We start from the raw sequence: 22,134 nt of genomic DNA on the forward strand, positions 1-22,134 counted from the left end.
CGGCGGCGGCGGCGGCGGCGGCGGGGCTGGGGCGGGGGCTGGGGCGGGGGCTGGGGCGGGGGCCGGGGCGGGGGCGGCATGAGGACCGGCGGCCCGGGGGGCTGAGGCGCCCGCCGCCTGCCGCGGGGCCGCGCGCGTCCTCCATGGAGGCCGGAGGTGAGTGGGGCCGCGGCGCGCGCCCTCCCCGCGCGCGGGGCCGGGCCCGTTCCGCGGGGGTGGGGCGCGGGCTCGGCCGTCGAGGGGGAGGGGGAGGGGAAAGGGGGGGCCCGGCCTGGGCCGTCCGCGTCGGCCGGCGGCGGGGTGCGTGCCCGGCGCCCAGCTTTGTTTCACTTTCGCTGTCAGCAGTCGCCACCCAGCCTCCCGCCGCCGGCCGGACCCGGGGGGGACCGGCCTCTGCGTGGCGAGGATTCCCACCCCCTCTCCCCTCCCGAGACAGTGGGGGGCCCGACCCCGACGCCCCGGTGGGACGCGGGGGGCGCCAAGCCCTGAGGGGGTGGGTGCCCCGGTGCCAGGTGACCCCCTCGAGGTCTGGGTGGACGTCCGTTCTGCCCCTTTAGAAGCTGTGTGATCGTGGATGAGCCACTTAAGCCAAGTCTGTTTTGTATCTGCAACATGGGCTAATAATAGTACCTGCCTCCGTGGGAAGTTGGGAGCTTCCCAGACTTGCCTGTGCATACAAATGGGGTCTGGGGTCCTTATTAAAACACATATGTATTGCTAGCCTCTCCCAGTAGAGACTGATTTGTAGAGGTGGGGTGGAGCTGCGATGCTGATCCCTGGTGGCATGGGTATAGGACAAGTTTAGGTGCACTGATGGGTGAAGTAGTTGCCTCTACCCTTGTTAACAGCTGTCATCAGAAGACGGTGTGGAAGGCAGACACTATTGGATATACTTGGAGGGTCAGCCCAATGAGCAGGCAGTCTTGTGGGAATGGTGTGTTTGTTATGCAAAAGCACAACCTCAAGTCCTTCAGACTTCTCCCTTCCAACCGCTTTGTCCCTGAGCCCCACTAATGTAGAAATTTGGAGTGAACTTGTGATTTATTCTGGGAGTCCCAGCTCTTGAATATACTCCCATGCTTAAAGGCAGTTTACCTTAGGGGAAATTCTCAGAAGGGGTCAAGGCCTAAGGCTCAGAATTTGTTCCAGAACCGCTTTGTGTTCTTTCAGTGAAGTTCAAGCTTCATCCTGGTCTAGAGGATACAGGTTGTGGGTGATTTTGTGTTTCCCTGGCTTGTTTGATGGAGCAGAGGCTGCAGATGGGCAGGTTGAAATCAGGGTATTCCCTGGGGTAGTGTAACTTTTTAATTTGGGAAATGACATTTCTTTGTTGGCTGGAATCAGGCATTCAGTAAAAGATGTAGAGGTAGCTTTCTCCACCTTCCCATCTAGTTAAGGGCTTTTCAGTGAGTGTGTTATCCATAGACTCTTTCTTTTTAAATGGCCCCTACTGTTTGCCTGAAATCTTATGTGAATCTCTTTATAGCTTCCGCTGTCATTTTCATTGACTCCTTTTAGTTAAATCTGAAATCGATCTGGAGCTAGCCTCCCTTTTTAGCAGGAATCTGTTTCCAGTTCTGGGTTTTTTCTGATGATTGACGATGGTGTTTCTGGGTGTGGGCAGAGCTGTTGAGAGCTGCCAAGCTCCTGTTTAAAAAAAAAAAAAAAGAAAGCCAGAGTTTTACATTCTTTTGAACCTGAATAACAGCCCATTGTAATGTGATTACAATGGACAACAGCAGAAATCTTCAGAGCAGTGATTAGAATGCATTTATTCATTCAGATATTTATTGAGTATCTACTATGTGCCAGGCACTCTTTAGGCCATTGCTGGTTGATAGAAATATAATGTGAGACACATGTGTAATTTGAAATGTTCTAGAATGTTTTAGTACCTTCATTTATAAAAAGTGAAGCAGGTGAAATGGATTCTAAAATTATATCTTTGTCAACCCAGCATATCTAAAATATTATCATTTCAACATGCAATCACAATTACTGGAAATCTTTAGATTTTCTTTCTTTCTTTCTTTCTTTTTTGGTACAAAGTCTTCGAAATACAGAGTATAGTATGTACCAAACAACCCATCTTACTTTGGACTTGCCATACTTCAGAAGGTTAGTAACCACGTGTGGCTCGTGGTTCCTATATTGGACAGCTCAGCCCAATAGCAGTGAACAGTTTGGAGTTGGGGAGAGACACCAGTCACATAAAAGGAACAAGTAAGCAATCAAGAAAAGGTGGGTGAGTGCTGGCTATAAAGAAAAGACAGCGGAGTGAAAGGAAAGTGACTGGGCCACTTTGGATGGTGAGGCCGGATAGGTCTCTGAGGAGGTGACATCAGCACTGAGGCCTGAAAGGTGATACACAGCAGCCAGGAGAAGATCTGGGGCCAGCCAGGCAGTTTTCTAGGCTAATGGAACATCTGATGTAAAGATCCTGGGGCAGGACAAATCACCAGGCTTCCTGCCAGTGAGGGTCATTCATAGCTTCCATCCCTATGTTAAGGTTAGTCTCCTTTCAGAGGAGAGGCCCAGAGTAAATGTATCTTTCCACTCGGCCTGATTTTCCAAACACATCCCAAAGTTTAATTAGAAAACTCTGGGGGAGGGTCTAGCTCAAGTGATAGAGTGTGTGCTTAGCGTGCATGAAGTCCTGGGTTCAGTCCCCAGAACCTCCTCAAATAATAAACTTGATAACTTCCCCTACCCCCTGCCAAACTAAAATAAATAATATGATAAATAAATAAAGTATTTAAATAAAGAAAACTCTGATACATAGAACTTTTCTCCAAGAAAGGCCAGGGCAGGTACAATCCCAGATGAAGCAGGATCCTTTCTTGTTTTTTATTTTTGTTTTTTAAAGTTCTGCACTAATTATGGCTTTCTTTTCCAGCAGGCAAGCTTAGTTTAGGCCCAGACTCCCTTTCAGAATTTCTTTAGTTCCTTGGGTTTTTTCTTCTTTTAGTTCTTGGATTCCTGAGCCTGAAATACCAAGAGATTAAATCCCCAAATCACAGAAATAGAGTGTGAAATCTGGGTATGGCTTATGTTTAAGAAGCATTTCATGTGAAATGTTTGGCAAAGTCACCATAATAGTTAAAAGGGCTTCATTTCATTTATATTTAAAGAGGGATACCATGTGTATTTGTTCCACAAATATTTACTGATTGCCTGCTCTCTGCAGGGGACTGTGCTAGGCACTGGGGATAAATGTACAAGGTCCCTGCTCTGTGGAGTTGATGTCCTAGTTGAAGGGGAGAGATGGTTAATAATCATGATTGTGCTATAAAGAAAATAAAGTGAGGAGTTAGGAAGAACATCGACTTGGCTCTCTAAGGAGTTGTCATTTGAGCTGAGACCTGAATGAAGAGAAGGTGCCAGGCAGGCAGGCAGGCAGGCAGGCAGGCATGCATTCCAGTCCAGGAAAGTAGCTGGTGCAAAGGCCCTGTGGTCATAACTAATTGAGCCCAGTCAAGGGATGAGAGAAGGCCAGTGTGCAGGACTTCAAGAGCAGGGTGGGGATTTTATTCTGTTGAAACCGATCGCTTTGAGAGGTGAGGAGAATGGGTGATGGGGGCCAAAGAGGAAGCTGGGAGAGCGGTTGAAAGGCTGCTTAGTGAGAGGTGACGCTGCGTAGATTAGATAAGATGATGTTGATGGGACAAGGTTGCATGGGTTCAAGTAGCAGCCATGAGATGGAAGGAAGTTAGGTCTGCCGAGTCTTTTGGAAGCTGACTCAATAGAACTTGTTAATGGATTTGGTTTGGGAGGTAAAGAAAAGAGAAAGCAAGGGTGACCCCTTTACATATTGTGTAGAGCCTCCATGGTATCAAAGGATGGATAATGTGCTTGCTGTGGGGGAAGTGAACTAAATGTGAGTATCATCAGGATGGAACAAAGAAATTTTCACCCAGGGCAAGTGATGAAAATGTACCTCCAGATCAGTCAGTGTCACTTAATATTTGACTACATCTAGTTTCTCAACCTCAGCACTGTTGACATTTTGAGTTTTCATTGTCCAGGGTTGTCCTGTGTGCTGCAGGATGTTTAACAGCATCTGTGGCCTCCACCCATTAGTTACCAGTAGCACCGCCCCTAGTTATTACAACCAAAATGTCACATATCCCCAGGGGGCAAAATTGCCCCCAGTTGAGAGCCACTGGACTACATGAAGGAGGCATTAACAAAGTGGGGCTTTATCACCTTAGGAAAATACCTAGAAATAATGAGAATAAAGAAAATACCACATGATTGCTGAATAACATTGAGAGACCTGTTTTGGATTTAAAATATAAAGTAACTTCTTAGCATACAGTTGTTCATATCCAGAGGAGTGTGCACGTATGGACAAGTAATTGTTTAAATAAAAGGATCGCATGTGCCAACACATACACATTTTCTAGGAGGAATTACCTGGGCCCGTAGAAATGCCGTTTAGACAGACCTGATATATTAAAACCTAAATTTACACATAGAAACTCAGGGAATGAATATTCTCTTTACAAAGGAAACTTCCTTAAATTTTCTTTGAATAGCAGAGCCACAAAAGCTTGGTATGATTTATTACAGTACAGTTCTATTTAAATACAGTTCTCAGCAATACACTGATTTCCTAAAACCTCATGTATTTTCCCAAACATTCCATACAGACACATATAAATATTATATACATATCTGCATCTTTACCATCTGTTTCACTGAATCGGGGTATCATGGGTCATATCGCCATTCTGTATCACTGAAAAAATACTGCCTTTTAAACTATGAAAAGTCACCACTTGACACAGCCTGATTTCAACAAGGTCAAACTGTAAGAAGACTTACAAAGATATGTCCTAAAATACACGAAATAGCTATTTAAATTAGTACCTATCTGGGAGTAGCTTTAAGAGGGTCAGTCTCAGAACTGCTAAAGTAGAACATACTCATCAGGCAGTGACCTCCTTCAGGAGGGAAGCCAGTTTTTATATTAGTGTGTGTCATAATCATAGTGGTCAGCAAATCAGTTCTGAAGGCCTTCAGCTTAGAAGCTTTGTCAGCCATTGAGAATCTCCCTTCAGAGTAGAGACTTGACCTTAGGACTGCCTTCCAGGTCCAGGAGGAAGCACCAGCCAGCCCAGCCCCTGCCCTTCGCAGGCCACCGTGCTAGGCCCCAAGAGCACAAGGGTTAAATTGTCCTGGCGTCTGAAGAAGGATGCCTAAATTCTAGTTTGAGGGGTAGACAGAACAGAGGGAAGTTGTTTACTACAGAAGAGAATGAAGTAAGCAGGGTGGGACTTGTTTCCGCTTAGATAGTGTGCGATCTGGGTTCACTTCTCAGTCGCTAATCTTGGTGGGATTCTCATAAGCAGAAAATAGGTCAGGTGTGAACGCGAATGAGTTGCTTGGGGCGCGATGTGTGGCCAGCATGTGACAGGCAGAGAGCCGTAAGGGAAAAGGGGCTGGGGCCGGTGGTGTGGGGTGGGAGGCCGGCGCTCAGCTGCCTTGATTGTGTAGGCAGGTGGGAGCCATGGAACATCTTTGAAAGAACTACCATGATGTGATGTGTGTTTCAGTTTTAGTGGCGTCCCTGGGGGCAGGAAAAGCGTATCAGGAGAGCCTTGTAAAAGATCTGGGCAAGATGGGTTGAAGGTTTAAGCCAGAACAGAGAGGAGATGGACGTGGGAGACAGATCAGGACGTCTGAGCGACAGGAAGCAGGGCAAGCGCTAAACGTGTCAGTCCTGCTGATGGGGCGGATGCTGGTGAGTGACTGGGAGCCTGTGACTCTCAGACCTTCCTCCTTTGCCCAGCTTCCCAGTGGCAGGTTCTCTTTGAAGACCTGCTAGTCTGCACCGTCTAGCGTGATTCTTGCCTGGTCTGTGTCCTCGCTTCGTCTTCAGGTATTTGTAGGAAAATGAGGCCTCCATCCACCAGGTCACCCTCACAAAGGTTACTCTGAGTCATGGTTGACCAGCAGTCAGGAGTGCCAGAACTGAGTAACCCCACTGGAATGTGGCCTGTGGCTACTGTTATTGCCCCAGGTCATTTAAATGACAACTCCCTCCCGGAATCCATAGCGTCCCTCTTTGCCGTGGGGAGACGTGGGGAGACGGTGGCTTTCCTGTGTCTGAGTCAGCAAGGTGGTCAGAGCCTGGCTCTCCCCTTTCCTGGGAAGTGAGGGCGCTTACTTGAAGCATGCTGTCTCCTGTCCCAGAGGAACCACTGCTGCTGGCCGAACTCAAGCCCGGGCGCCCCCACCAGTTTGATTGGAAGTCGAGCTGTGAAACCTGGAGTGTTGCCTTCTCCCCGGATGGTTCCTGGTTCGCCTGGTCTCAAGGACACTGCATTGTCAAGCTGATCCCCTGGCCTCTGGAGGAGCAGTTGTAAGTTCTTTCACACTCCGAGGGATGAGGTGATCGGGGGGAAGACCAGCGCTTTCCCAGATTACTTCTTACCCTTTTGGGTCTCCCTGCCTGTGAGCAGGAGAGGGAAGGTGGCAGAACAGTTCAGGAACTGATCAGTGGGGTTTCCAGAGTTCCACATTCTGTACATGTGAAAATTCTATCGAGATTACATTAGCCCCAGGTTGTTTTTTTTTTAACTGCTTTTTTGAGATAAAATTTACATATCATACCATTTGCTCTTTTAAAGGGTACAGTTCAGTGATGTATATTCAGTATATATTCAGTAGTATATTCAGAGTGTGTGTCCATCACCGTGAAACACTGTCGTCACCTCAGAAAGAAACCTACACCCCTTAGCCGTCACCCTCCAATCCCCCTCTGCGCCCCAGCCCCGAGCTGCCACTGATCTACTTCCTGTCTTCATAGATTTGCCTGTTCTGGACATTTCAGAAAAACCATGTCATATACTATGTAGTCTGTTTTGGGAGGGGAGCGGGCGGGGGAATTAGATTTATTTATTTATGTATTTATTAATGGAAGTACTGGGGATTGAACCCAGGACCTCTGTGCTATACCCTCCCCCTCGCACTGCGTAGTCTTTTGACTGGCTTCTTTCACTTAGGATACTGTTTTCACAGTTCCACGTTGTAGCACAACTTCGTTTCCTTTATTGCCAAGTAATACTCCATTTTATGGAGATAACCTCATTTTGTTTATAAGTTTATCAGCTGGTGAACATTTAGGTTGTTTCCACTTTTCGGATGTTACAAATAATGCTGCTGTGAAAATTCAGATACGAGTTTTTGTGTGGATATGTTTTCGTATACGTTTAACTGTTGGAGAGACTGTCCGACTGTTTTCCAAAGTGGCTGCACCATTTTACAATCCCACCAGCAATGCTGGAGATTTCCAAATTTTCCACATCCTCACCAACACTTGTTGTCTGTCTTTTTGGTCATAGCATAGCCCACCCTAGTGGGTATGAAATGACATCTCATGTGGGTTTGATTTGCATTTCCTTGATGGCTGCTGATATCGAGCACCTTTTCATGTGCTTTTTGGCCCTTTGCATATCTTCTCTGGAGAAATGTCTATTCAGATCCTTGGCCCATTTTAAAATTGGGTAATTGTCTTTTTATTACCTGCCAAGTTTAGTTTCTGATATTAACCAGCTTTTCTTTCTTTGGACTGGACAAGTCCTAGTGTCTGAATGCTTTGAGCTCCCAGTCAGATGGCCCAGGGTCTAATTTTTTTCATTTGTCCCAGGGCAACTCTACGTCTGTATTTATTTATTTAGCCAAAATTTGTTGCAAGTCTTACTTGCCTGACCCAGAGGCAGGGGCCGAGAATCCTGAAATAAATCAAACATGACCCCTGCCCTTGAGGGTCTCATTTGCTTTGCTTTAAGCATTACTTGTAAGGCGCGTGTTAGATTTCAGTTTTTTATAAGTTCAGTCTGAAACTTTTCGATGATAGGTAACGCTGTTGAGAGTTTGCAGAGATGGGTGCTCTGCACACTGCTGGGTTGAGGAGAATAAATTCGTGCACTTTCTGGAAGGAAGGCTGTTTGGCAGTAGGTGTCACGGACCTTGAGACTATTCTTCCTGCAGTTAGGGATCTCAGAAATAAGGTCATCCATTTACATACACTGATTTTCAACATGAAAGTAATCATATATTAGTTGAAAATCAGAAATAGTTTAAAATCTGGTGATGAGAGAGTGGTTAAGGAAATTGTGGTGTTAACATGGTAGTGATAGTTTTGCAGCCATCAAAGATTGTGTGTTTTTTGTTTTTAACCATAATTTTTAGTTTCTTCTGTGCTCAGTTTAATAATAATGCCAAGATCATTCATTATTTATTGATCCTCAGTCTAAATACCAGGGACGCAACTTCATATCCAGTCTTAAGTCTGATGGAGATGTCTAGTCAGAAAAAGGTTTTTTAAAAATCATAAAATGGAAAATCTGTTATTTCCCTGAATATCACTCTCACTTTCAAATATATATATAACTGCACATAAAAATATTTCCCATATTAACTGAAGAAAATGGGAATTTAAGCATTAACCCTTTTTGTGTATGTATTGTTTAATATAATGCAAGATGTTATTGTTAAATAAGAAGTTAATTGTTTTAGGGAAAACCACATATTTTGAAGAATAATAACTTGAGAAAATGCTTACATTACAAGGCTTTTTGAGAAAAACAAGCCATAAAACTATATGTGCAATATGACCCCAAATTTGTTTTTTAAAAACGAATGTACACAAAATTAAAAATTTATAGTGCAGTGTTTACTGTGGTCAGAGTGGTGGTAGGGTCTGGGTAATTTTTATAATTTTCTCATTTTCAAATTTTCCCCATGTTTCTCTGTTTATAATTTAAAATAATTGTTATTTTATAAGTCCTCTAAAAGGGGAAATCTGGGGCCTTTATATTCTTGTTAGAATTGTTACATATTAAAAAAAAATACAATGCTTTTGATATTGAGCAAATAATTGATATTAACCAAATAAATGTACTACTTTTAGAAAGAAAAATTTCAAAACAAACATAAAAAAAACCTCAAAAATTCTGAGAAACTTGCATTTCAGTGAAGTCTCCCCAACGACTCTCCCTTGCCCCGAGCCGCCCCTTCCCACGCGCCCACCTCCCACCTCCGGTGTAACTCACCCCTTGAGTTCATTGGCAAACTCTAAAGCCACGGCATCTGCTGAACATAAGGCCAGAACACCCAGGACTCGAGTGCTAGTTCCAGTTCTGCCCCAATTTTGTGACCCCAGGAAAGTTAAGTCTACCCCTAATGTGGAAATTTTAGCATCCCTTCCTAGAGGAATTAACTTTATGATATTAAAATGAATTAATATGTAAGTTTGCCATAATTCCTTTGGAATGAAGTAGCTATAGTTGTATCCTTTATTTCAACTACAGAAATTAGGATTTTATAAAGAATAAAACATAACTGGGAAGGTCCCAGGCGGGCCCGCAGAGCTCGCCCCGCAGGCGCCTTCACTGCTGCTTCCGGATGAGGGCGGATGCGGGCTCGGGCGGCAGGCCTTCCCGGCGCGGGGTGGGGGGTGGGGGGAAGGCCGGGCCGTGTGCGCGCTGCCCAGGCCTCATCGAAAAGACACCGTCACATTCAGCTATTTTGTCACAATGACAAATTTTCAAGTCACGTTTGGCCATTTCGACTTGGTGTCGGGAAACTTTCTGTAAGGGCCGAGATAGTAAATATTTTGGGCTTTGCGGGCCGTGTGTCTCTGTCGGGCCTCGTCAGCGCTGCCGCTGAGTTGTGGAAGCAGCCCTGGGGGCGATGCCCCAGGTGAGCGAGGGGCTCCGGTGAGACCTCCTTGCAAAACGGCTGGGCACGCTTCGCCAACCTCTGGTTTAGACTAAGAGGGTTTTAGAGCTCAAGGAGCCTCCATTAGCCTCAGTGTCTCCCTTCTAGTTCTATAGGTGAGCTTGGTTAAAATTCTTAAATGTATTCCAACCACACAGTTGACAAAAATGTGATTTACTTACAACCTTTCGGGAGCGAATGTCATACATAAAGAAGTTCAACTACATCTGCATTGACTGTAGGGTTTTTCATGGAAATGAATTCCAGCTTTATCATCACCATTTCCCCCAGTTTGATAAACCCCAGAGTGTGGTCAGAGTCCCATGTAGAAAAATGGGACCAAATACTTGCACTGATAAAGTGTAACGCAGACAGGAAACTTCGAGTTGGCTGGCCGAACTCCAGGGCTGTTTAATTGCTCGTGCCTTTGAGAAGTTGTCTGAGAGGCAGAGCGGTGGGCAGGGCCCCGTTTCTTAGGGACTGGGTCTCATTTAGCTTGTCTGGGCCTGTGGTTCTGCGTAAGTAGAATGTCGGAGGAAAGGGTCGGGCTGCAGGATCTTTCAGGTCAGCGTGCCCCTGAACAGCTCTGAGTTCTCCCCTTGACTGCTCTGCTGGTTGGTTCCTGGGCTGGATGTACCATCAGAGAAGTAAATGAAAGAGCCTCGTTCATTGATTGGAACAAAGTGAGTGAAGGTGGAAATCGGTGTGAACCAAGCAAACTGGTGGCCGGAAAGGGGTTTATTGTCCTGCTCATTAGGGGCTTTCTGAGCTGGCGATAAGGGGGGGGGGTCATCAGGCAGGAGAGCAGCAGATAGATGTTCAGGCTCTAAGCTCTGTCCTAGTTCCTTCCAGACCTACCGCATGCTTTCTTTCTCCTGGGAACATCTTTCCTTCCATGCAGCAAAACCCAGGAGAGCTTTCTGAGACGTGACTGGTTCTCAGGAGCATCTGTGATCTAGTTATCCCACAAGGCAGGTCACCCCACTGCAGGGCTGTCACCAGTGGGATGAGCCACGGCCAGTGAAGTCTCTGTTATGTGAATTCTGAAAAGAAATAAAAACAAAAGTCATACTAGAATTCACTGAAGGCCAGTTTGTTTCTAGGACTTTAAAAGCTTAGATACCCCAGAATGAAGAGTTGGTTGACTTGATGGCAGTTTCAAACTCATTAAGAACTCTCTGCTTTCCCCAGCATCCCTAAAGCATTTGAAGCCAAAAGCCGAAGCAGCAAAAATGATACAAAGGGGCGAGGGAGCCCAAAGGAGAAGACGCTGGATTGTGGGCAGATTGTCTGGGGTCTGGCCTTCAGCCCGTGGCCTTCTCCACCCGGCAGGAAGCTCTGGGCGCGCCGCCATCCCCAGGTGCCGGACGTCTCCTGCCTGATCCTTGCTACAGGGCTCAATGATGGGCAGATCAAGATTTGGGAGGTACAGACAGGTAGGTCATTCCTGGCTGAGACCAGGCCCCGGGGGCTTGTGTGCACCTTCTGATAGCCCCCAGTTGGCCGAGGGTTGTGGCCGTAACTGGCTGGTGGTGCCACCTCTCCCACTGACTGTGTGCTCCTCTCCCACGCCAGGGCTCCTGCTCCTGAACCTCTCCGGCCACCAAGACGTCGTGAGAGATCTGAGCTTCACGCCCAGTGGCAATTTGATTTTGGTCTCTGCGTCTCGGGATAAGACTCTTCGCATCTGGGACCTGAATAAACATGGTATGGAGGTCATGGAACAACTCGGCAATTCCAAAAATACTGTATTTGCCCCTCTCTCTACTTGATCAATGTCCTTTTTGTACAACAGTGTTTCTCAACCTTTCTTCTATTACTGCCTCCTGTGGAGACTTTTTAGACATTTTTTTCCTAGTAACCCTCCCCTCACCACCCAGGAGATTTTCATACCAAACATATACTGTATGTCTGTTCCTGTTCTGAATAACATATCTATGCTTTGTATATAAAACGTGTTTCTGGCCATCAAGACCCAGTTTTCAGCCCTTCTGAAAATACTTGATATAGAATAGGCTTTCTCGGCTGTGACCTTTTGGGCTGGGTAGCTCTGTTATGTGCCATCCTGTGCTTCTAGGATGTTGAGCAGCATCCCTGGCCTCCTACCCATTAGATGCCTGTAGCACCCTCTCCAGTTGTGACAATGACAAATGTCTCCAGAAGTCCCCCAGTGTCCACATCGAGGCCAAAGTCTCTCTGGGGTTGAGAACTGCTGATCTAGAATAAGTCGGCTATGTTGAGTACTTCCTGTTAGAAATAAAGTTTCTTTGTAAAGTAGAATCTACGTATAGAAGAATTCTCTCAGGCCGGGGTGGGGGATGGGGTGTGTCAGCTTTCATGCATTTTAAGCAGGACTGTATCCCGGAGTGGCCTGATAAAGAATTCCACATGTCTCTTGTGTTGATCCTTAGCAGGAAAGGTGACACAGGGAAGGGGAATTTGTTACCAGGCCACTTCTCCCTCAGGTGGGCAGGGACGCAGGTGCAGAAGAGGTGGAAGGAGGAAATGGCGATGTGGACAGTTCGTGACGGGCACACTCGTCCCTGGGAATGCAGAGTCCAAGCCGTGACTGTTCCAGCTCTCACAGCTGTGAGAGGGGACCTGTCTGTGTCCTCTTAGAAATGAGCCTGATAGCTTGTCAGACAGCTAAGGAGACAGATGCCTGTGGTGTCCTCCTCTGAAGGCGCCTAGTCCCCCAGAGAACTCTGCGTAGCTTCTGCCCCTTGCCGTGGAACTTGTGGTCACAGTGGAAGGCAGGCCTGCTGGCTGGGAAGGCTTCTCCAAGGCAGCACCGTTTGTGATGATTGTCCAGAGGCCACTTGCCACCACCTGAGGCAGGTCCTTGAAGTTTTGAAAATCGCATGGCTGTTGGGAAGGGAGGACTAGCTGAAGGGGACTGTGCAGGGTGGACTGGCCGATGTTAGGGCTTTTCAAGGAGAGGAGGGAAGTGAGTACATGTTCTTGGGTCCCAGGCCCTGCCCACACACCCTGCCTTAATTTACTCACTTACAACTACCCGGGGAGGGGGGCAAAAATATGTATTTTTATATATAAAAATAAATACATATTATTTATATAGACCGACACATACATGTAAATTCATAAATGCGTCTGTATGACTGTGTGTATTCTTCCCCCTTTTGTTTCGGCTTCTCCCCCTGAACTTTCTCATCCTCCCCTCCGTTCCATTCCTCCGTAATCCCCCTGCAGTCTTGTAGCCCGTGCTAAGAGGCTTCCGTATTTCTCTCTGTACGTGTATAATGCTATTCAGACACTCATACTTTCACATTTATGACTTTTGCAATCATTGTTTAAAGAAAAATGGAATCATATTGCTTTTTTATTAGATAGTACTCCATGTGGTTCATCTGAATTAACGGTGGACTACTACCCTTTAGTCGTCTGTTTCTCTGTGATGGGCATTTAGTTTTATCCAAAACTGGAGACCTGGAGAGATTACGTGAGTGACCCAGGGTTATGTGCAGAGTAAACAGTGGATCCAGGGTTCAAACCCGAGTTTGCCTGCCTCCAGAGCATGTGGCCCTAATTACTCCGCACCACTGCTCATCCCGACATCCTGGTGAGGTGGGAGGAGGGTGAGGGTGGGATCCTTGTGACTCGGGAAACCACTACAGAGAGTAAACGACAGAGAATTAAAGATTAACACCCTCCCAAATTTGGAAGGTGCTCCAGAGTAATTGAGGTGGTTGGGGGACCTGAAGAGAATGTTCTGTGCAATCGGAGGGATTTGGCAATCCTGATCTGTGGACAGCCTTTATCCTGCTGACCTTGTGGATCTTGGTGAAGCTATGGGTGATGATTTTCCTTGGGCATTAGAATATCCTGTTAACAGGTTCCAGGTGTTTAAAAGACAAATCCTGTTATATTTCTTTCTCTGCATTAAAAAAGTGGGCCTTTGGGCTCAGCTGATAGAGAACCAGTGGATAGAGTGGGTGGGTGGGGGCCACTCCCACCAGTTCTTCAGTCTTCCTGCTTTGTGGTTTTGAGAGTTGGTTCACCATTTGCTTCGTTTCTCTGCCAGGTAAACAGATCCAGGTGTTATCGGGCCACCTGCAGTGGGTTTACTGCTGCTCCATCTCGCCAGACTGCAGCATGCTGTGTTCTGCGGCTGGAGAGAAGTCGGTGAGTCCTAACCATGGGGTGCCGTTTGCCCTGTTGCCTTAGTTCAGCAAGACAGGGAAGTCTGAAACGGCCTTGTGTGTCAGAGGGTAAATGAGCCAGCGTCCTCAGAGCCCATCTGCAGCTCACTCCAACGGAAGGCCCGCTGCTGGCCCGGGCCCCACTGCATGCCTCCCTTTTCACTTGCACTTTGACATGAGCCCCACAAGAGGAGGTGTTTGAAAGTAGATCGCTCCCATTGTCGGAGAACTGTTTGCCTTCATAGAATGGGAAAGTGGTGCTTTTAAAATTTTTTTCCCCTTGGAGTCTCAGATTTTAAAAGTTGCAATCCACATGTAGATCCAGGTTTCCTTTGAACTGTCTAATTTGAGTCCACCTAATTAGAATTTTCATTTCAAGTTATAGAATGCACAGTTACTTGTTGAACTTCGTCCTGAAATACTGTCTATTATAAGAGAAGTATTAGAAACCCAGCTACCATTGGGAGCAGTTTGTTTGAGCTTTTTATCTGTGTCGAGCTGTTGTTTGCTGTGACTGACTTGGTAAAGTTAAGAGTTCACTATTTGGTACAGCCCAAGTAGTTAATCATTGATTTGAGGTTTGCAACTATGTGAAAGTAAGAGTTTTCTTAAAGGAAAGAAAATAAAATCCTTCTTTTAATGATTCTCAGAAAGGTGTAAAGTAATGAGCTGGGTCAGACCTACAGTTGTGGGGCGGATTTCTCTGCTCCTGTGAACAAAAGAGGGGTGTAAAATGGCTTTGTTGGTTGCCCTGGGGTTCACTTCTGGCCCCTATTTTTGGCTCTTAAGTGAAAGGCAGAGGTAGCCCTTGGCTGAGGTCTTCAGCACGGATAGCCCTGCTGGCTGAGAGGGCCCCGAAGCCTCTGCTGACACACGCGGGCAGGCCGCCTGCCGGGGTCATTGGTTTCTTCTCCCCTAAAGCCAGCACTTTGAGCATGCCCATTAGTTGGGTGCCTCAAGAATCCAGACCTGTTAACTTACCGAAACCTATGTGATACGTTCTGGAAGAAGACACAGAAAAGGCGAGTGGAGAACTTGGCGTCCCCCGGCCGTGGGGCCTGGAGAGGCGCAGCGTGCCTTCCACTCACTGTTCACGTCCCGAGCACGTTGTTTCTGCCCCTGACCAGGCACCTGTTCCTTTCCACAGGTCTTCCTATGGAGCATGCGGTCCTACACATTAATCCGGAAGCTAGAGGGCCACCAAAGCAGCGTCGTCTCTTGTGACTTCTCCCCCGACTCGGCCTTGCTTGTCACGGCTTCTTACGACACCAGTGTGATCATGTGGGACCCCTACACTGGCGAGAGGCTGAGGTCACTCTAGTAAGGACTGCTGCCCTGCTCACGACTTCCTGGTGGGGCGACCGCTGAGAAACCTGTCTCGGCCCAGGATGTGGGAGGGGACAACCTGGGTGAAAGGACATGGTGTATTCACGTTTATTCTAAGGCAGTGGTGTGCAGCAGTGTCTCGTCAGATAAGTTCTCAGATTAGACGGAATGCCTTCAAGGCTCCTGGTATGGGAGGCTGTCTGTACTGCTTTGGATTCAGCGTTATGAAACCTCACAGTGACTCTTTCTTTCCGTTTACTAATAACTGTAGTAACAAGTTCAGAATGATCCTCTTATCGAAACTGTTATTTCCAAAGTGAATTTTCGTGTTCTCACCAACTTGGTCTCCTTTCCCCCTTTGTCTCTGTTGTTTTCTGAAGCAAATAATAGGTAGTCCTATAATTATCATGTATCTTAGCCTAAAAAAGACTTTCAGTTTGTACTGTGGCATTAAAGTGAGGGCTGACCTACTTTGCATAAGGAAATCAGCACAGGGAGCGTTAGTAACCCTTCAGCCCCCGTCACAAGACACTTGGAGCTGCATGAAATGCGCTTCTGTCCAGTCTTCTTTACCAGGCTGCAAATCCCAAGGTTTAACTTGTGGGCTACAGGATGTGTCTGGAACCTTGCCGTGGCCGTGGCAGTTCGGCCTCCTGCCTAGGGAGGAAGGTGGCGGGTGGAGGGTGGCCCTCACTCCAGGCCTGCCTGCAGTCTTGTTTCTTTCTCCTCAGCCACACCCAGCTCAGCCCTGCCATGGATGACACTGACGTCCACATTAGCTCCCTGAGATCTGTGTGCTTCTCTCCCGAAGGCTTGTACCTCGCCACAGTGGCGGATGACAGGTAATGAAGAGAGGCCTCTTTGTGCAGCCTCAGAGCAACTGTAATTGCAGGTTACCTGTGGGGTCTGGCCCCGGGTCTGCTAACGTGCACTCGTACCTTCTCCTCCAGGCTCCTCAGGATCTGGGCCCTCGAAGTGAAAACTCCGATTGCGTTTGCTCCTATGACCAATGGTCTTTGCTGCACATTTTTTCCACATGGTGGAGTTATTGCCACAGGGTATGTATCTGTGAGCTGAACAGATGGGTGGCGATTTCTGCTGAGTATACCATGTAGCTTTTTAAGGAAAGAAAGCATCTAGAATTTTCTTGCCTATGAGAAAGCCTTTAAGGAAATCTGAGATTACATAAAGCTCTAATATTCTATTCTGCTGATACAGGTTATTATTTACTCTTAATATTTAACCTAAATGTAATTAAAGATCTACACTTCATGCTACCTAATTGGCCAAGTCTGCCAGGAAGCATATATTATGATGATGCAGAATTTATACGGGAAACCACTTAGAGCAGAGACTACCTTACAGGGAACATCTGTGGTTCAGTAGGTGGCACTCGTCCCTGTCATGTTCAGCCCATAGTATGATGTATAAGGGGGTGTGCTGACAGAGAGAGCACTTTGAAATCAAAGCACCCCTAATCCTCTCAGCAGCCTTCATCATTCCACAGCACAGCCTTTGCTCTGTTTCCAAGGTCCGGGTTGCATTTCACTCTCCGGAGTCTCCTGCTTGTGCAGGTCAGAGTAGAAACAATATCTATTGCAGTGAAAACATACGTTTCCAAGGTCTGTCTTAACACTGGCTTCTGTTTCATTTCAGGACAAGGGATGGCCACGTCCAGTTCTGGACAGCTCCTAGGGTCCTCTCATCACTGAAGCACTTATGCCGGAAAGCCCTGCGAAGTTTCCTGACAACGTACCAAGTGCTAGCACTGCCGATCCCCAAGAAAATGAAAGAGTTCCTCACGTACAGGACTTTGTAAGCAGTTCTCTGTAGTCTTTTCTTTGTAGCAGGATAAATCTCCTGACAAAGGAGTAGCTGGAATAATGGGCCAAACATCTGGTCTTGGATTGAAATAGAATTTCGCTTTGGGATTGTGAATAGAATGTAGCAAAACCAGATTCCAGCAGACTCACCATGAGTCTCTTCTCCATGACATGTGAGAGTCAGTCATAGATGATGGGGACCTTAAGTCCTCAGTCCGCTGACAGACAGCAATGCTGGACCCTTTCTAGTTGTTTTGATTTCAAGTGCGGTTACTCGTGTTGTTTTGCTGATAGGAGCACCTGGACCCGGAGAGCCTCTCTGTAGTGGCGGACAAGTGCCAACTCCCTGGACGGGGTGTTGCCTCTGCCTCGTGTCCGTCATTGTTTCAGAGGCAGAGGAGGCACTGTTGAGAGTTTTCTCCTGCTGGGTCAGAGTGGTTTTGATGTTGGCAAGCACCTTCCTTCCTCTGGCTCCCCTCTGACCAGCAGGATGGTGTTCGTGGAGCCGTCTGGTGTGAGGTATTATGTAGCTTCACTGATGTGCAGGTGAATCAGAGGCTGTGCTCCTGATACAGACACTAGAATTGGCTTTTTTCTTTTTTTAAACAATGGTGTGCATGTGCGGGAGGTGCCAGACTGGCATGTCAGATTACACAGGACGTATTCCTGAACTGCATGACCGTTCAGATGGCTACTGAGTTGTCAGTCGTTTCCCATTCGTTAGCATATTTATTTGTATTTTTCTCAACAGATGTTAAGGTACAACTGTGTTTTTCTTGCTGGTCTCTAAAAACCACAGTACTTAAATCCCAATAGTCGTGAACATGTCTCTTCTTACTTGTGAAAAGAATGGTGTCGTCACTTCAGCTGATTTTCTTATGTACGAGATCTGACTTCACTGCTTCACCTCATTGGACTAATCAGCCAGTGTCAACTCTACCCTCTACAAAACGAGCTCCTTCAAAGTACTGTTCTCCCTCAGTGGCATAGTTACCTAATCAAGACACCTCATTCAAACAAAACCTGCCTTTGGAAAATTTAATATATTTTAAATTATTTTAAAAGAAATGCAGTTATCTCATCCTTTGGCTTTCTTGCTAGGTGCTTTATGGAGGCCTGTGTACCGTCATAAAGTGTGTTGAAAAAATAGGGGAGTCTCTCCTCTGCTGCCTTTGTTGCTGAAGAAAAACATTTCAAGATGAGAGGCTTTCATTGAAGGAAAAAAAGTTAAAAGCTTTTGGCTCGTCATTTCATTTTTTCCATTAAGAAAAAAAAAACCCCACCTTTTAGAACAAGTGAGTACGAGACAGCTAGGGAATGGATTGGGCCCAATTTTAATTTGTTGTTTGAAATGCCAGAACTACCACGTACAGCACAGCCTTGGAGCCCTGGGCAGCTGCCGTGAGGCCCCCCTTGGCCATTAGCTCCAAACTTTGCTGTTGTCCTTTGGCAGCGAGTTCTACGTGAGTGCAGGGCATAACCAGCTTCTCCCTTTTGATAGTACAAGATCTGGGTATCTTTATAAAGGACTGCCTCCAAAGAAAGTTGGTTCTGTGATACCAGAGATGGAGGAGGCTTTTCCATGTAAATGCAAGTTAAACAGGTCATCGTCTGTGTAACTAAGCAGAGAGTCCCTTGTAACACAGCAGGGAAGCGGCTTTACCTTTACTGTGAAGAACGCTATCACAAATGCAGCACAGATGCTCGATGGTTTATACACTGCTACAGTCGTACACGAGTCCTAATCCTTTCACCAGTTGCAGGTTTGCAGTCAGGCTTAATCTCATGTGCCCTGGGTGCAACAGGTCCGTGTTGGACAACCAGTGACCCCAACAGCATCATTTAAAATGAAAGTCTCCTCTACTGTCACCACCAGTTAGGAACTTGCTAGCACCTCTCCTACTTCAAAAGGAGAAATAAAAAGACCAATTTTTAAAGTAAGGAAATTGAGTCCATTTTATAAGTATAATAGTGTGGACCAGAAACCCATTAACCCCTATGTAGAGACGGTGCCACAGATTAGATTCACAAAGTTAATTCTGGAGCTGTTCTGTTTACCTTGAGTTGGAGGACACCTGGACCATATTAGATCTGAAAGCCTGATGTTCCAAATGGGGCAGGTCAATTTCCCATCGTCCAAGCAATTCAAGGGTAAAAGCCTTCAGGCTGAAACAGGGTTTTGCTCCCCCCACCCCCACCCCCCTTATAAAACACAAACAAGCAGTGCAGTAAGAGCTGTACATTAAAATTATTTTGTACATCCCGCTCCAAACAGCCACAAACATGGTACTTTTTAAATGTCTGCCAACCATGCCTGGAACAATTTTCCACAACGGGGGTGGGGGGTTGGGGGTGCTTTGTCCCCCAGCCCAGGCAGCAGTTCATCTGTAACGGAGTCCCCTGCTCTCCAGTCACTGCTGGGCCTGAGGACTGGCAGTGAAATCGTCCTCAGCACCTAGGCCTCTGTGACAATCAGGTCTCTGGTGACTTGAAAAGCGGCAATGAGGGAACTCAGCTGAATCTTCTCATTGGTGCCTACAGAAAGTCTGTACCTGAAAGAAATCAAACGAAAGGTAAGAGAAAATACCACCACAGCTGCATTTTGACAAGAGAACAATAGCAAACTGCAATTCGGCTGCAGGAGGACAGGAAGGAGGTAATAAAAATTTATCCCAAACAGCAGTCTTGTGTGTTTCCCCTAACATTTTCTTCACTGCCTCAAAGATTCATTTATAAATTTGATTCCAGTTCGGGAGGAAAAATTAAATTAAAAAAAAATTGCTACCAGTAGTAGTGTTCGGAACTTACCTTTGTTTGAGCTCTATGTGGATATGCAGAATTTATGTGATTAAGGACTATTTCTTGACCCACAAAATGCACTGAGAGGAACTGTAAGATTTCCTTCCTCTTAATCCTGCAAGTGTGGCTGGCGTATGGGTGGTTCTGTGGTCTAGTCAGTGAAGAGGACAGCGGTGTCTGACCTCTGACCTTGCCCCCTTTAAGTGTCCAGCCGCTGAAAGCACAGCCACGCTACTCCCAGCGTGACGGGAAGTGGTGACCTAACTGGCACGTGTGAAAGCCACTGATGGCAGATTAGAGCTGGCTTCTGTGGACGTCTGTTTGGAACCCAGCGCTTTTGTCTACTGAAATGACAGCTGCCGGCTTCACTGGGGGCTCATAACTGTGTTTACTGAACCAGGCAAAGTGGAAAACTGGGTTTATGTTTACTTTCCCCGCAATATGCTTTGTATGCCAAAATGCCTTAATAACAGCTGGATAGCTGGTCGTCCCAAAGGACCTAGATGTCTGAGCTGAAGCAGGCCTCCCAAGTAACCAGAGCATGTCTAGACCCAAGGGGCGCCACGCCTTTGGGGCCTGAGGAGAGGCCCTCGCCTCAAACACGCAGCTGAGCTGTCCCTGTGCTCGTGTTGATCCATCTGAACCCTACATCAGCAGCTCACACCCCTTCCCAGACTGTCTGATAATCCCACCAAAAACGAGACTGTACTACATATACTGTATAAATGATTTGGACACAACAGTTGAAAGCAAGCAAGTAGAAACAAAAGACTCACAACACAGGAAAAGAATTAAAATTGGGAAATAAATACTTACTCAATGTCTGCCATTTTGGTCAATAAATGTATTCGAACTGAAGATGGAAAGTCAACTGGGGAAAAAACAAAAGCAAGCGAGTGGGGTCTGTAACTACCTACTACTGAAAAAAAAATCACAGAAGACATGTATGAGTTTCAACTTAGATGATACTAAAACTTCTTTTGAGCTCACTGATCTCAAGATAGCACACCTCTAAGGAAGTGAGAAGTGTATGGGTTTTCACAGTTTTTACCCACGCCATTTTGTGTCTTCATAGGGTGCCCCCCCCCCAAGCATATTCCACAGTGACCATAGGAAGATGGCAGAGCCATCAACACTGCCCTTTTAGTAACTGGGCGGCTCTGGTAACTTCAAAGTTGTCACTTGTTCCAATTTTAAAAACAAATAACTGATTTTTAAAAGTCAATTCATGCTCAACGTCTACAAAGTGCAGAGCTGGGCTCAAGCCAACCCTTTTCTTGGGCAGAATTTAACACGCCGGCCGGCCACAGGGAGAGGCCTGTAAAGGCAGCAGCGGAACCAACATTCATGGGCCCGACCGTCTGCAGGTGGCAGTCGTGGGGGGAAGAGCTGCTCCTACAGGCTGAGCCACAGGTCACTTGGAGAACTCCTGTCTGGTTCTTCCCCAAAGGGCCAGCTGAACTGGTCTGGGGTGATTCGTGTGTGCTGCCAAGCTTGAGAACCAATTTTCTGTACAGAAGATACGACCAAGTGTGGAACTTAAGGTGGTTTAGTTGAGACTGCTCTGGTTTACGTGAAGGTACATATTCCTTCTCCAGCTCTGCTTTTGGGGAAAAGAACCTCTTAGAAATATGAATTAAAATATACTACTTATTGCTGTAAAGTACAAACCCCTGGAGGAAATAAGTTAGCCATCAGGAATTCCTTTTTTCCAGCATTCTACAGGGCAAAAGTGTTTTTGGAACTAGGTTTTAAATAGCAAAATAAAACTAGGGATGAGGGCTCAGGTTTATACCTCTTCATTCTCATTTCTTTGCTTCCAAAGTGAACCTAAGGGTCCCTCTCCGACCACCCTGGACCCCAGCACGTGCTGCCTCCTGCACAGCTTCTGACCTAGGGAGTGGTGTGAGTTACCTCTGTGCACAAACAAATGTATCTCTGTCAGGATATCGTGTAATGCCAAGCCCTTCAGAGTTTTCAACTCCATAATATCTAGAGGGGAGCAGTTAAGGCAAATGGAACAAGTTCCAGAACAAACACACCACACAGAATTTTGAATCCAAACCCTGGTGAATGCCTTTTGAAAAAAGTAGGGCTTTTCACCCCAATGCAGCTGTTTCTTTCAATCTGAATCTGTACGTGTTGGACCCCAATTATTTTTCTCACGTTTTCATCTCCAGTGAGGGCCTTCTGAGAACCAAGAGAGAACAGAATCAAATGAATTCCCCAAAAGGCTTTACATCACTATAACTAGATCTTAATTTCATAGTGAGACAAGAGTACCACTGACTGCCTAA

The 22,134-nt window shown here is 46.5% G+C and overlaps 2 protein-coding genes across 5 annotated transcripts in view; one reads left to right on the plus strand and one right to left on the minus strand.

Annotated features, from left to right (window-relative positions):
- WSB2 (WD repeat and SOCS box containing 2) overlaps positions 1 to 22,134 on the plus strand; it is a 26,581-nt gene continuing 4,447 nt past the window's right edge. Inside the window, exons 1-9 of one of the 3 annotated variants that reach the window (XM_074356109.1) lie at positions 1 to 156; positions 6,199 to 6,367; positions 10,921 to 11,165; positions 11,305 to 11,436; positions 13,772 to 13,872; positions 15,037 to 15,209; positions 15,947 to 16,057; positions 16,166 to 16,273; positions 16,872 to 17,030. In XM_074356109.1, coding sequence (XP_074212210.1) covers positions 144 to 156; positions 6,199 to 6,367; positions 10,921 to 11,165; positions 11,305 to 11,436; positions 13,772 to 13,872; positions 15,037 to 15,209; positions 15,947 to 16,057; positions 16,166 to 16,273; positions 16,872 to 17,030 — 1,211 coding nt within the window. In that variant the 5' untranslated portion in view covers positions 1 to 143. Of the gene's footprint in view, positions 157 to 6,164; positions 6,368 to 10,920; positions 11,166 to 11,304; positions 11,437 to 13,771; positions 13,873 to 15,036; positions 15,210 to 15,946; positions 16,058 to 16,165; positions 16,274 to 16,871; positions 18,111 to 22,134 lie in introns of those variants that run through there. The other 2 variants (XM_074356110.1, XM_010963612.3) reach the window with 2 other exon arrangements.
- Positions 19,263 to 22,134, minus strand: part of RFC5 (replication factor C subunit 5) — a 9,708-nt gene continuing 6,836 nt past the window's right edge. For both annotated transcript variants that reach the window (XM_010963611.3, XM_045523113.2), the window contains exons 9-11: positions 21,752 to 21,829; positions 20,654 to 20,708; positions 19,263 to 19,590 (exon numbers count right to left, since the gene is read on the minus strand). In XM_010963611.3, coding sequence (XP_010961913.1) covers positions 19,494 to 19,590; positions 20,654 to 20,708; positions 21,752 to 21,829 — 230 coding nt within the window. In that variant the 3' untranslated portion in view covers positions 19,263 to 19,493. The remainder of the gene's footprint in view (positions 19,591 to 20,653; positions 20,709 to 21,751; positions 21,830 to 22,134) is intronic.

This window comes from Camelus bactrianus, chromosome 32 (genome assembly GCF_048773025.1).
Source record: "Camelus bactrianus isolate YW-2024 breed Bactrian camel chromosome 32, ASM4877302v1, whole genome shotgun sequence".
In the NCBI taxonomy this organism is placed as follows: Eukaryota; Metazoa; Chordata; class Mammalia; order Artiodactyla; family Camelidae; genus Camelus; species Camelus bactrianus.